Genomic DNA, 15,111 nt, shown 5'->3' with positions numbered 1-15,111 from the left:
CTTGGTATCTCACAAAAAAACTAAAAGCTCAATTCTCATCTCCACCAATACTGTACCATCCCTTTTAAATTGTGATATTGCTAACTTTGACTTTAAACAAGCAATACAGGGTAATGAGAAGACAGACAATGCAAGATACTGGCATAACATAACTGGTTGTCTGCAAAAGCTGTCTCGTCTCAGCATGATTATTCTCACTTATTTGCTCTCTTTAATGTGTATTTATTCCAGTTTTAGGTTAATTGCACTTACTTCAGCAACAGCTTAAACTTAAAAGAACAAAGACAGAAAAATGTCAGTGCACGTGTTCAATTTTGTATTCAAAGCGAATACATACAAGATCAAAAACAAGACATGATAATACAGGGGAATACACATTTAGCTGCATATGCACTATACAGGGTTATAATCTTAAACATATGTTATACACCTACCTGTATATATACTACTCAAAAAAAGTTAAGGACCACTTTTTAAAACGTACACATTTGTACACATTTGTACCACTTCACAATGGGCCCACTTTTCAGGATATGCAATAATGCGAGAGACATCATGCAACAACTGAAACCACCCATGTGTGAAATTGTTACAGGGTGTTTGAGGAGATTCAAGACAGCCATATTCGGGTATTTCTAGAAATACAACACCCGGTTTGAAAATTGTATACACACATTAAAAAGTGGTCCTTAACTTTTTTTGAGTAGTGTATATTGTGGAAGACAGAAAGACCAACAAATGTAAAATAACTTCACATTTGAAACATTATAGATTACACAAATATGCTAAAAATCAATAGTTTGTACACTACAGAATGCAATTATACTGTGAATCGATGGATACGGTGCTAGTTCACAAATTACGAACACATCCCAAACCTGTTCACTGGTATCAGGTTTATAAATAAGACCGCAACCAAAGAATTTCTATCTGTTAAAAAATGATTCGACTAGATTTTTCCATGATCATCGGTAAAATTATTCCCTCTTTGTCTGTGAATACAAAGATGAATGAAAATGGATACACTAGGCTTGCAGAAATGTCCTTGTAGCAAAGATCCATCAGAATGCAAAATAATGTTGTACAATTCATTTAAAAAAGATGCCTTTGGTAGGATCCTAAAGATAATAAATGAGGGAACTTTCCAGGGTTACATATATGCAAATTTTTCGTCCCATCACACACCAAGTGGCACGTATGGCTTAGGTAAAAGGCATAGGACGAAAATGATTGATCAATTGGAGTGGACAGTTGACCAGTGATCCTCGCAGAACGCTGACCTTTTACCATCTTTCACCCTCTCTTTGGTCAAAAGGTCACAGGCACCGCCGAGTGTTGAAGTGCACAGTCTCCGATGTAATATCAGCAAACACACAACGGCCACAATGTCTATTATAAGTTAGTAACAGCACATCGTGTGCCCCTTTCAACAAAACACATGTCCCTTGGTATGGTCCTGTTCTGGAGGTTCTTGTCCTGATGCAAGTCCATCAAGCAAGGGGACTCCCCCCTTCCCCATCCTCCTCATATGATGCACTGCTCCCTGATGGGCATCCTCTTCACTAAGCGGTCAAAGCCCATGCGGGTGAGGTCAATCTCAACGAACTTCCCCTCGAAGACGAGGTCGCTGATCGCCTGGCCCACTGCTGGTGACTGCTGAATGCCGTGGCCTGAGAAGCCGGTGGCCATCAGAAGGTTTGGGTAGGCCGGATGGAAGCCTATGATGGCATTCTGGTCCACAGTGTTGTAGTCATAGAAACCAGCCCAGGCACTCTTCAACTACAAAAACAACAGCAAAAAAAAAAAAAAAATCAACAAGAGAAGATACATATCTCTCTAACCCCCACTTAAAAGATATAGTTGATGAACATTCAAGAAGCTTGTGACCTTTGAAGGAAGCGATTTTCAAAAGTGTGGAGGGCGAGCCAAAATTTGACTGTAGTAAAAAATCTTACCAGAACAAACTATATCAACAAATGAGTTCAAAGAAAAAACGAGGAATATATATGTGTTGCCCACTTAAGAATCGGTTATAAATTTGCATTAGAGGGACTTCTAGAAAGTCTGTAACAAGGAACGAAACTTATGTATGAGGGCACAAATCATGAAATTTATTCAACTGTGCTTTGTCAAAAAAAAAAATAATAACAATGAATAATGAAAATTCTAGTAAAAAGATACAGTACCAAACTACAAAAATACATTATCTAAGAGCCGATGGGTTAATGTTGCTGGCTGAAATGAATGAAGTGGCACTGGGAGAATGATTTTACATTGACAGATGTTCAATATGACTGCATAGCTTTCAGTCAGCCTCACACCAGGCATGAGGCAACAGCCGCTAAAAACTGTGGCCTAACAGAAGTCTGGATATTTGCGCTTTCACAGCATGAAAAACACCAGGCATGAGGCAACAGCCTCTAAAAATTGTGGCCTAACAGAAGTCTGGATATTTGCGCTTTCACAGCATGACAAACATTATCGATTAGAGATGTCAATCCACGCATTGTTGTAGTTTTTCTATCTTGTTAGTAATGAAGTAGAGAAACAAAATGTCTCTGTTGTGGGAAAATCAAATAGAACCATCATTTGAAGATACAGTCAACCTTGCTTATCTAAAATTGACCTTACATAAGTCAAATAATTGCCGAAGTCGAAAGTCTTTCGAAGTCTTTTTCTCTTTTTATTCCATTGATTTTAATCCCCTCGCAAGTCAAATTTTCTCTATGTCGAAGCTATTTCTTCAGTCCAAATAGATTTGACTTAGGCGAGGTTGACTGTGCTAAATGTCGCTACAAACCTGCACTACTAATCCTCACCTTCAGACACTCGAACGCTGGAACAGTCTTTGATATCGATGGCCAGACAACCTCATCAAAGAAGTCGTAATCGACATTCATGTCAGTTGTCTTTGGTTCCTCCTACAACAAAGAAGTTGACATTTAAAGTCAGTATAATCATATACTCATGTACAGCTCATAGCATGCTTAGTTGAACCTTTCACCACACATGCAGCTCCCCAGTCTCTGGATAATGACTGTGAACACTATGAATACAACTTACTGTTGCTGCATCGACAACCAAGACGTTGCTTTGGTATGAAAGCTTCAAGATGGAATCATCATCCTTTCTTCCATCTCCATACACATTGCACAAATAATGCAAATTCATAAAATCATCGAACAAAGCCATGCCATGCATACAGCAGTGGAGCAAACTACTCAATCAATTTATAACTGAAAACATAAAACTCACATTTTGCGCAGCCCCTCTCTGCACTGTCTGCTCTCTTTTAAGAAGGGTTTCAGCACAAACACAGTCAAAACTATCACAATCAACACTATCACAATACGAGCAGATCTCCCAACCTGTGCAGTTTTTGAAAACATAGTGATGGATGGTAAAAACATTCTGAGGGCCAAAATCACTTTCTATTGTTTTAATGTGGGGGGAAAAAAGAGAAAACACAAGTTTTTGTTTAAGTAAAGTGTTATTTTTTACAAAGAAATTCAAACAAATATAATATTGTGAAGACATGTCAGCTGTCAACTGTGCATTGGTCTCCTCTATTTCACACATCTGTTTTCGTAGACTACACACCTCGTCCGTTCTTGGGCCTGATCCCATGATGTAGTTCCCCCCAAGGCCCTCCCGCCGGAAGTACGACCCTTCCTGGTTGATGACCATGGGTGCGTCCAGTCCCGGCCCGGTGGGGCAGTGGCAGACATAGACGTAGCGCTTGCGCGGCTCCACGGGAAGAGGGACGTCCAGCAGCTGCTTCTGCGTCCCACGGCCGATGTCCAGCATGCTGGCCAGCTGCCCAGACCATGCCCCTGCACATATCACCGCCATGGCACAGTCCACGTCTATGATTTCTGGACTGTTAGGCATCCTCACCTTTTTAAAGAGAAGATAATGTTCTGCCTTCAATAACTTAAGACTAGCACAGACTCAAACTCTCCCACTCTTGGTTGGAGATCTCCTGCTTTGAGGCCACTTTCTCAAGATCCCCCGCTCTCCCACTGGAGTTTGAATTTCTCCCACTCTGTGTGTCTACCGCTTAAGATGCATTTTCTCCTGCTTAACCCTAATCAGGCTGGGCTTTTTTGGCTATGCTATATCTGGGGGGGGCGGATTCCGCCCCCCTTCAGATCTCGCCTATGGAACGCGCGATCGCGCCGAAAATCGGCACAGGCGACGCCCGCGACGTATTCTATCAAAATGTATGGTTGCTTTCTCCGAAAAATTTTTCTTATATTTTATATTAATTAATTATTGTAACTTATGCATAAAATCAGTTTTGGGCTCTAAATCACTTATTAATGCTCTAATTAAGCTAATTTCTTTTTTAAAATGTTTCTTGTATCATTCTTCTGAGACATAGGATAAAAAAAAATCTGTATCGAAATTAATTTCTTATGTATTTTATTGTTTTTTTGAATTTCTTATGTATTTCTTTGTTTTTTGGCCAAAATTTGTCGCAGACATTTTTCGAAGCATTCTTATGCTAAAATAAATTAATTTCGGCCATTCTAAATGAAGATATGAATTTTTATGTGAATTAATTGAAAAAACACAATTTGCATTGGATTTGTACACAAAATCACGTTTTGGAGCAATTTTGGGGTTGACAAATTTTTTTCGAACGGGCGTCGCGTCAAAACGGTACGCGCGGGCGCAACAATTTTGGTCTCAAAAGTTGCGCGATACTTGAAAGAAAAAAGTCATGAAACATCGCGGTGGGAGCTTATCGCGTTGCGAAGATATTGCGCGAAATGTTGAGGGGGGGCGGATTCCGCCCCCCCCCCCCCCAGCCTGATTAGGGTTAAAATGTACCTTTCTCCTGCTCAACTTTAGTTTTGTACTTTGTTCAAGAATAAGGCTATTAAAGGATAGCACCAGAGATCATTTATAACCCTAGAGCTTTCAGGGCCTGAAGCGGGTCCTGGACCTAATTGCAAGGGACATTGTGCTTCAAGCTCATGATGTGCACTATGCATACAATGCACATTTTCAGGCAATCTCACAGAGTCGCCACTTTCCCAGTGGTCCAGGCAGGAGATTCTCCCAATGAAGCAATGCTTGGGGATGGATCTAGAATAGGTGCATAAAAGCAATATGAAATGTTTGATGCCACCTACCCAGTTTTTTGTCATCAAATACAGGAGAAAATATAATCTAAGATACAACAGAGCAGAAAGCTTGATTCATGAAGAAATATCCACCAAATTAAAAAAAAAAATGTCAGCAGATTCCTACTTTGACAGCAAGTGTGGCACCATGTCCATACTAACCTTGACTGATTTGATGCGCTTTCCTTCACCGGCAGACAATTCAGCGGCGGACAAGCCGGGACTAGTCTGGGAGCACTCGAAGCCCACCACCTCCCCGTGACAGTAACGAGCCCCGAGTGACTCCGCCTTGTGTTTGAAGGCCTTGGTCAGGAGGTACGGGTCAAACCAGCCCTCGTTTTCCAGACCTAGGAAATTGAGGGAGGGGGAAGAGTTCCTGTCACTGTGCAAGGTAAATCTTTCTTGTTCTGTGTCTGGGCTGTGGGGTACGTTCCACATACCAAACTTTTTCTTCTGGTGTCAATTTGACCCAGCAGCTAACATTTTTCACACATGTAATTCGTAGCACTACTATTTTTTCATCTGCTATGGCAACAACAATAACGAAAAAACATTGTTTTTAGAATCATTGTTCCCGTTTAACATCCATTTGACACTAAATGAGTCATTCTGCTCTCCAAAAGGATTTGAAGGAACATGACACACCATGCTTTATCGTCGCTGGGGTGACAAGACCTGTATCTGAAACTTTGGTGCAAATGACTTTTTCAGATTAATGGTCAGATTATCGCTTAAGTGATGGTCTGTCCACATCCTAGCTGTCTAAGCCCAAAAATGAAGCCACCAAGGCATGTCAGAGGAAAGGCTAAACCATTTGATATAGTGCTTTGGCTGCTATGTTTTTGTGCTCTCCCGAACAGCTGACATTTTGTAGATACAAGGTCTTGTCCCCCTAGCGACGTTAAACTACCATGAGCTATATATTTGTGAATCAGAGAACTCCTAAAAAGTATTAATTTGTTTTGGTTTCAACTCGATCAGTCAAAGTCACCAGGGAAAAAAAAAAGGTAGTAAATCATTTTCACTCTGAAGGTTACATGAAAGCAGAGATCAAGTAAAACAAGCTAGTATGCAAAGAGGTATAATAACATACCATATGCACCCAACTCCACATCTTCAGTGTTCATCCATGGAAATCGTTCCTGGAGTTTCTTGGCGGTAAGGAGCTCAATCTTTGCCCCCAGCTCACTGAAAGTTCAAAGCAAATAAAAAAAACAAAAAAAACAGGGGGGAGTTGGTTATTGTGCTAAAAAGAGTTCTATACTTCAATTATACACAAGAATAGACAAGGCTGTCCCTAAAATATATTGACCTCTACTGGAGGGGGGGGGGGGGGGGGGGGGGGGTAAGAAAGTGTAACCATAGCATTCGTTGGTTGTGTGTTGGTGTGTTGTTCTTGTTGCTTTTTAATTCCTGTGTTAATCACCCACAAGACAGGGGGTTTCTTCTAACAGGCCTTCCAGTGACATGAATGAAAATGCCAGTAGTCATGATCAGCCAAAATGACTCAAATTGCAGTAAAAATAATTCAAGGGTAATATTTTTACATGCTTGCTATTTATTCTTCTTCATTTTTTTTTCTGATAGCTGGTGCTGTAATCTTTGAGTAACAGGCAGTAACAAACACAGCCAAAGGAATGGGGGGGGGGGGTGCATCAACCTTGAGGTACAGCACCAGCTGACAAGCCCAGGTGCCTCAAGGACTGACTGGGTAAAATCTGTAATAATGGCCGCCCAAAGTAGACTGCTTCTATCATTTGCTATACATAACATGGCAGTGCAGGGGATAAAAGGAAGAAATGAAATCAACTTATTGAGCACAACTCCTCGGCACAAAGCACATGATTCCATGTTTGTTTGTTTGTTTTTCTTGTTTATTGGTGTTCAGTCTTCAGTCAAAAAAAACAAATGACAAAGCCCATTCAATAAAAACAACAACAGACTGCCAGACAATAATCCACTGGAGTTTGTGAACATTATATCTAAGGTGCACTGTGAACAAGATTTACCGACAATTTACTTAGCCTTGGAAAACCCACAATGAATGCCTCACAGGGGAGGGACCTACTTTTTTCAGGGCCTCTCAAAGCAAAATATGCTTTCAAAACACAAAGAGTCAAAATACACAAGCAACTGCCACATAATCTCTTTGTATTGCCACTATAGGCCACGGTTGTGTGTATCCATAAATACAGTGAGAATTAATGGTAAGCACTATGAATGTGGACAAGCACTGTCACACCAGCATACACAAGAGAGGGCGCTATTTACCACTGTGTCTTGTAATTGTCCCTCATGATGTCTGCCCCCTTCTCCGACGCCAGGCACAGGTAGCCCTGGGGGTTGAACTGAATGTCGGGCGGATCCGCATCGTCCACACACAGATTTTGCTGACCGCGGGTGAGGGAAACAGGATATGAAATGCACCATTTTATTTACAAGCTCATACAATGTAGGTCAGAAATAGTTTTAAACAAATGTTCCCTAGTATTTGGGGAGGGGGGTGTACAAAAGTATACAATTTGCTTACGTGAAACAGACTCTTCTTTACAAAAAAAAAAACAAAAACAAATGACGAATTGAATTTTGACTCCTAAATACTGGGGAAAATATATATAGGACTCTAAAACAATGATTCTGGAGAAAACTTCAGGATTAAGCGCTGATAGCTGCTACACATCCTTCCTTACATTTAGTCCAACATTACCTCTAAAGATTGCCTTGTCTCATGTTATCCATAAAACAGGTTAGATCAAATATTGATGACACTTCCGACATTAATCAACAAACACCTGAGAGAGATGGGAAATCTTAAAATAGACTCATTTCTACTCCCTTTGATTGGAGTGTGTAAGAAATCTGGAATCATTAGGAAATGACTGATGGCATGTACACCAACCTTGTCCTAGTGTTGTACTCCACCTCAAGAAGGATAATTTATGGCTCTTTTATAGTTATTTGTACAAGAAAAACAAACACTATGAACAGATGTGAGGTCAAAATGTCCTCTCCTAGGGGCCCCCTCAAATAAATTGACAGCAATGTAACACCAAACAACCAATCGATATAGAACTGTAGTCAGGTCAAACTTGGAATCACATGTTGGGAATGTGCACTAGTATATGTTGTAAGTCTGAAATTAATGTAATCTTTAAATGTTTATATAATGTAGATGACACAAGGACTTACTTATACTGGTCAAGGGCTTTTGCTAGTCCCCCACAGCCACTACATTTTGACATTGGGTTGTATTACTGGTATTTTGTTTGTTTGTTTGCCTTTGCCCCTTGCTTGTGTGCAATAATTATGTCAGTCATTTTTTTAAGAGATGTAAAATAATTTTGAATTGAAGTTAACTTTAAAGAGTCCATGCCTCACCTTGAGATTACGCAGGAAGTGAGCGCTGTACATTGACATGAGAATGTTCTCTGGTACGGAGAACTGCTGACGGATTCCACCGCAAGACAGGACACTTGAGGCTCGGGTATACTGCACACGGACAGGGATGACACAAAACATCTTGTTCATAAAATACATGTAACCATTTAATCCTAAATGATGTGACTACATTTATGCCGGCACTTCACGAAGTAATTTTCAATCTGATGAAACATTGAATGTGTCAACCCGAATTTGACGTGTACACTTTTGCATAATGGCTTGAAGACTAGTTCTAGAGGTTATTGCTAGATTCATCAATATAAACAACTCATAACTGTTGAATGTATACACCTCTTGATGAACTGTGCCTGAAATTCTGCTCACAATTACAAAATTCCACACATGCAGTAATCAATCTAAATTGACAAGCTAATTTCGAAAGATAGTTTTTAACATGCATTTCCATATCATGTTAAAGTGGGGTATTAAAACTGATAATAAAATAACACAGACAATGGTTCAGGTTTCCCATGTATGTATGAATGAGTGATAGTATTGACAAATTTACACTTACACTGTCATCACTTCACAAGTCTCCTATCAAACTGAACACAAATCTTCACAAAGTCCCCCTTTTTCATATGAAAAGTCAACAAGAATAAGATGTATTTTTTTTTTTGCATCATATTACTGTTCAGTCTTGTAAAACCAGAATGTTAAACAGTTTGAAAGTGGTTCTGTCTCAAAGCTAGCTTTAATGGACTTACTGCTGGATCTCTTTCGACCACAAGAACGCTGACACCAGCCTCCGCCTGTCGTCTCAGGAAGTATGCCGTACTGGAACCCATCGCACCCCCACCGATCACGACTATGTCGGCATGTTTCGGGGGACGATTTGCGTTGTACAGTCCATCGCCGTAGTCCGTCCACTTTGTCGGGTCGCGCGCCTTGACGTCCTTGATGATGCGATTGACATAGCTCATCTGGCGAACGTGCTGTCCCAGAAACTGGCCGACTCTCCTGGTGGTCATTTTGTCTTGGATGGAAGTTTAGCCTCCTTCAACAGATAAATGGTCCTCCTTTCTCTCCCTTCCTCCTTTACTACAAAAGTACTTCAAAGAGATCACACACTAAGAAGCATCAATTGTAACGGTCGCAGTCAGTACCTTCCTAAGCCTGTCAGTCATGTGACTATGTCTGGTAATGCTGCTGACACACCTGTAGGAAAAAATAAAATAGTTGAAGTGAAAAGGAAGATCCCCTAAACAAAACGACTGAGTGAATTGAAGTTCATTCAGCCCTTAAAAAAAGAAAGAAAAAAAGAAAGAAAAAAAAATCTGATCGTTGCAGTAGACAAATACCTGCAATCTGCTCATAATACTTTGATTACTGCTTCTTTTTTTTTTTATATTCGTGTTTGAGGAGAAATAAATGTGTCTCTTCATATCACTGCAGTACTACCTATTCAGAAGGGCACAAAGAGCAGTACCTACTCACAAACCTGACAGACTTTTATCCCACGCCTACTTTATTTAGCTCTATTTGCTACCCGGTCCTGACCCCATTCCCCCTCTCACCCCAACCCCCCCCCCCCCCCACCCTCCCCCAACCCCCACCCCCCCCCCCCCCCCCCCCCCCCCCCCCCCGGAAAAAAAAAGAGAAAATCTAGTTGCTGAAACAAATCTGGTGGGGATCACACACACTGTGTATGTTGCATTACAAGAATGAATCATTCTGTGATAGAAGCACCCATTTTTATATTATTCACAACTGCAATACAGTAACAAGAAATACAACAATATGATGCCATAGTGAGAGTCTCAACCTACGAAACAGTTTTGGTATTTTAAAAAAAAAAAAATCGGTTCCACGACAGACCAACTGAATTTGTCACAACCACTGATTACCTCAGCAATTTGACTTTTAACAAAACTTCTAACAAAAATATGGGCTACAATTTATGCAATGTGCTTGCAGCCCACTTGGCAAATAGAAGAGTATGGGTTCAAAGTGCCCGGCTTAGAAAGAGAACAATGAGAAACCAAGAAATAGAAAGGTGTACCATTTTTGTTGAGAAGGGATCTACATCATGGTGACAGGAAAGAATAATTGCACAGGTCTGCATTACCCATCAGATGATTATATACCGTATGTCAGCAAACAGCAAACTGTATCAACCACATTGTGTCATACTACTACGAAGATCGTACAACTGTGTATATGTAAAATTTTGCTATTTAACCTGGTGCCAAAGTTGCCAACTTGCAGTGCTCCTGACAAGAGCAATGGAATATACAGTATGTCCCACAAAAAAATTACAACGGGACCCCTCGCAATGATACCTTTAAAAATAGTGAATCAATCTAAATACAAATTCTGGGTATGAAACTATAACTCATTGCCCACATCTTACAGAAAACCCCATTCGATTTGCTTCAGTGGTCAAAGAGAAATGAGGAATTTTGTAGAGGATGTCGGGAATCTCTTTTGTCCAAGTTCTGTCTATTGTTCACACCCAAAATCATCGAAGTGCTAAACTTGGAAGAATCAGACTCGTGACATGCTTTACTACAATCCCCATTTCTCTGTGACCGCTTCACCAAATCGAATGGGCATTTCTGCAAAATAGAGCTAAGATGTTATATTTTAAGACCCTGAAATAGCATTGAAAAAAAAAATAATCATATTGGACGTTATCAATGCAAAAATCTGATTGTAATTTTTGTGGGACATACTGCAGTATGTCCCTCAAAAATTACAATCAGATTTTCGAATTGATAACATCCAAAATGATCGACCTGTCTAAGTGCTACTTCAGGGCCTTGAAATATAACATCTTAGCTCTATTTCGCAGAAAACCTCATTCAATTTGGTTAAGCGGTCACAGAGAAATGTAGATTGTTGCAAAGCATGTCATGAATCTAATTTTTCCAATTTTAGCAATTCAATACTCTAGTGCGTGAATAATAGACAGAACTTGGACAAAAGAGATTTCCCACATCCTCTACAAAATTCCTCATTTCTCTTTGACCACTGAAGCAAATCGAATGGGGTTTTCTGTAAGATGTGGGCAATGAGTTATAGTTTCATACCCTGAATTTGTATTTAGATTGATTCACTATTTTTAAAGATATCATTGCGAGGGGTCCCGTTGTAATTTTTTGTGGGACATACTGTATATTCCATGACCATTGCTCTTGTCAGGAGCACTGCAAGTTGGCAACTTTGGCACCAGGTTTAAATAGCAAAATTTTACATATACACAGTTGTACGATCTTCGTAGTAGTATGACACAATGTGGTTGATACAGTTTGCTGACTATTGGGTCACCTGGGGTGAACCACGAGGGGTCAGCATCATTCTCACATTTTCTGGTGTAGGGTATGTCGGGTGGACCATTTCACCGGGTTAGCACCCTGCTCATTATAAGAAATTCCTCATTTTAGATTGTGGAAAAACATTGCGGTGTCAACATATCCTCTCTCTGGCGGTTTAACTACAACTCAGACAGACACACAGTATAGTGACGGCAAAACTACTTTTCTCCTTCGCAGCAAACAGTCTGATCTATCAAAGATGGCCCCTGGATCCTGGTACTTATTCTGCTCTGTACATTTGTAGGGTTTTATCTGCCATCTTTAAATTAAGTATTCCAATGACAAAAGAAGAAAAACAAATTGGAGCAGCCAAACCCCACCACGCCCCCCCCCCCTCCCCTTTTTGTGTAGATTCACTGAAGCGAATGGCAAACATTGCCCCTATTTGTTTTGGTTCTCACATGAGGGCTAACTCCTGTTGGCGGATCAAACATACGGTGCAGTGCAGCTCATGCTCAGAACAGCATCTCCATTTACAATACTGGAGCTGTATGGCTTTGGGCCATAATACTGTATACGGCATCTATTTTGGGAGTCTAAATTATTGCGAATCAGAACTTCCCAACAATTTTGCAATTGGTTATATTCGCGATCATGGAGTCCTGTACCGAATGGAGAAATACACGTACGTCACATTCATAGCTTGATCAGAGTCAATATTTTCGTCTTTATATTGTCTTTAATTTTGCGAATAGCACCTGACTCACGAAATTCGCAAAAATAAAAATCTCATGAAATATTTGGCGTACCGTATACAGTATTCCCCCTTTTGCTGTATTGCTGAATGCCTTTTTAAAAAAAAGCAATTCACAAAAGACACAAAACACAGCATTTTTATTGAAGTATGCATCTTTCCTCATTCACAATGGACTGAGCTAGCAGCAGTTCACTGTCCCTTTCAGTACTTTAGGCAGCAATTATGAAGTATGCAGAGAACAAGACACACAAACATAAATCAGTACAGATATTGTACTGCAATCAAGCTGCAAAATGTTGCTAGATACAGTATGCAGAAACATGCATAGTCAGTTACTGAATCCAAGAGATATCACATCCTGGTATACTAAATGGCAAAAAAACTAGAAATGTCGCTAAGGCGACTGGTATGCCTCCGCCATGTCGCTAAGGCGACTGGTATGCCTCCGCCATAATGCATGATTCTCCTAATAGGTATACAGTACATTTGGAAATTGTGTGATTACATTTTCAAAAAATTGGCAAAATATTGAAATGACAACTTTGTCACAAATGTGTTGAATGTTCACCTTCCTTGACCTAGGTTTAATTGGATGAATAGGAGAGCATGTATTTGGGGATTTAAGGACTTTAACTTGACTTTGACCCATTCATAAGTTTATGCATGAGTAATTTTCAAGGTATGGAGAAAAAATGCAATTTTTGTATTGAAACGTACATTGTTACCATTTCATCTGGCCTTTGACCCTAAAATTCATAGGACAATCGCTGTCAGGTAGAACATGCATACATGTAAATATGTAGTAAGTTTCAAGATAACTTGAGCCACTTCCGAGATACGGAGGAAAAAAGTTAGTTCAGCCCTTTCCCTTGATCTTTGACCTTTTGACCTTTTTTGAGGCAAAAAAAAAAAGAAAAAAAAGAGAAAGTTTCCAGAGAATCTCTATTAAGTTATACATGCATACACAGAGACTCCAACTCTCCCGCCGAAAACCCATTTTTGCAAAATCTCCCGTTCTCCCGTTTGAGATTTAATTTCTCCCGCCCTGGCTCAATGTCTCCCGTTGGAAAGGATTTCTTACTTATTGCTATCGTATGTTGCAAAAATAAGCCTTAGATAGCACCAGAGAGCATCTATAACCCTAGGAACTTCGCGTTTCGCACACATAAACTTGGAGTCTCCCGTTTCCTACGGGTTTCAGGCGGGAGAATCTCCAGATCAGAAGGTGCTTCGGATTGGAGTCTCTGCATACACCAAGTGTCAAAAAAAAATAATACATGTAATCCTGCTGGCATTGCATAAATATGAGGGAAATAGTAAAATATAAAGTGTTGCCCTTGACCTTTGACCCATGAACCCTAAATTCTCTAGACAATCACTGCCAGTCAGTACATGTATGTACACGTATATACTACAAATTTGTATGTTCCATCATGGAGCTACAAACAGTACAGTCAGTCCGCAGCGTGTGCGATAATGAGGCACGAACGACAATTTTATTCAGAATCACGTTTACGCAGTTTGTGCCCTTGAGACTGACGAGATTCCGCGATACTTTGCGAGAGTTTTTGCAGAGGTCGCAACAACAGCTTTCATAGCTTTCGCAGTGCATTGTTTGATCCAGGATGGTTAGGTAAGTTATGGAGCTGATTATGCACATTAATTTGATACCTAATTTCCCTATTTTTGATGTCAATATAGTAGTCCATTTTAGCATCAAAGTAAACGATTATTTTGCCAATGTTCAAGAAGCTTTTAGATCATAGTTTTATGTTTTGCTAGTTCCTGACTGGTATTGAAAATAGATCTCCGTAATTTCTTCGATTTCACAATCGTGAAACTTGAGCGAGTATGATCAATTAAAAAACGAAGAGGGGCACCATTTTTAAGGTTGTGAATTTTCCTGTTGAAAACAAGGCAAATTACGTTTTCTTACTGGAAGTGGGGTAGTGAATGAACACGCGTGGAATGTGTTGTTGATACCCAGACAATGGTCGTGGACAATGGCCAGGATTGGAATGTTTCATGAGGAATTCCACTATCGCAGCTAGTCTCTGTTCATTCTGAAATGTGGTGTGTGCAAGCACATGGAAACATGTGCTTACTTCTTTCATGTGCATGCATTTCACCCTGTGTAAAGAATTCAGACTAGTAGTGCTCGGGGCAATCCACATGAATGATTGATTAAGCATTCATGTGCCTTGCAGCAGAGCTCGGGACAGGTGGCAGCCAGGTCCATTGTTCAGGGTCATTGTAAGTGCAAGGCTCACATACACATCATTGGTTCCTGTGTAAAGTTCAAGTTTTGTATAGAGAGTGAAAATTCGATCACAATCTGGAACCTAACATTTAAAACTCACAGCATTGAGTCAGCAGCCAATGGACACTACGCAATGCGACACGCCGCGTCTTGCGACAGATTTCGACCAATCACAGACCCGGAATTCCGGTGCGAATGCGAGGATAATCTTTTTAAACTCGACGCTAGACATGTCTCTGAATTTTGCTAGTTCCTGACCCGTAT

At 40.2% G+C, this 15,111-nt stretch overlaps 1 protein-coding gene across 1 annotated transcript; it reads right to left on the bottom strand.

The window, feature by feature from the left end:
- Nucleotides 1-1,405: 1,405 nt before the first annotated feature.
- LOC139737530 (FAD-dependent oxidoreductase domain-containing protein 1-like) lies at nt 1,406-9,416 on the bottom strand. The gene is made up of 8 exons (XM_071648202.1): nt 9,281-9,416; nt 8,511-8,621; nt 7,404-7,522; nt 6,226-6,320; nt 5,295-5,479; nt 3,601-3,897; nt 2,820-2,921; nt 1,406-1,779 (listed from the first exon to the last, which is right to left on the bottom strand). Exons 1-8 carry the CDS (start codon nt 9,359-9,361, stop codon nt 1,525-1,527), a joined length of 1,245 nt encoding a protein of 414 aa, XP_071504303.1. The 5' UTR covers nt 9,362-9,416; the 3' UTR covers nt 1,406-1,524.
- Between the last annotated feature and the right edge of the window lie 5,695 nt (nt 9,417-15,111).

This window comes from Diadema antillarum, unplaced genomic scaffold (genome assembly GCF_040938485.1).
Source record: "Diadema antillarum isolate AM-2024a unplaced genomic scaffold, OU_Dant_1.0 seq00000694_RagTag, whole genome shotgun sequence".
Taxonomy (NCBI): domain Eukaryota; kingdom Metazoa; phylum Echinodermata; class Echinoidea; order Diadematoida; family Diadematidae; genus Diadema; species Diadema antillarum.
Note: the sequence above shows the minus strand (reverse complement) of the source record. Positions and strands in the feature narration are given on the sequence as shown.

Bases quoted from the DNA above. Each gene is read 5' to 3' on its own strand.
- LOC139737530 (XM_071648202.1), bottom strand. From the start codon at position 9,361: ATGGGTTCCAGTACGGCATACTTCCTGAGACGACAGGCGGAGGCTGGT. The intron at 5,480-6,225 runs GTATGTTATTAT...TCAATTTCCTAG, and splicing joins TGTGGAGTTGGGTGCATATG to GTCTGGAAAACGAGGGCTGG. The intron at 2,922-3,600 runs GTGTGTAGTCTA...TCTTTGTTGTAG, and splicing joins CAGGCCCAAGAACGGACGAG to GAGGAACCAAAGACAACTGA.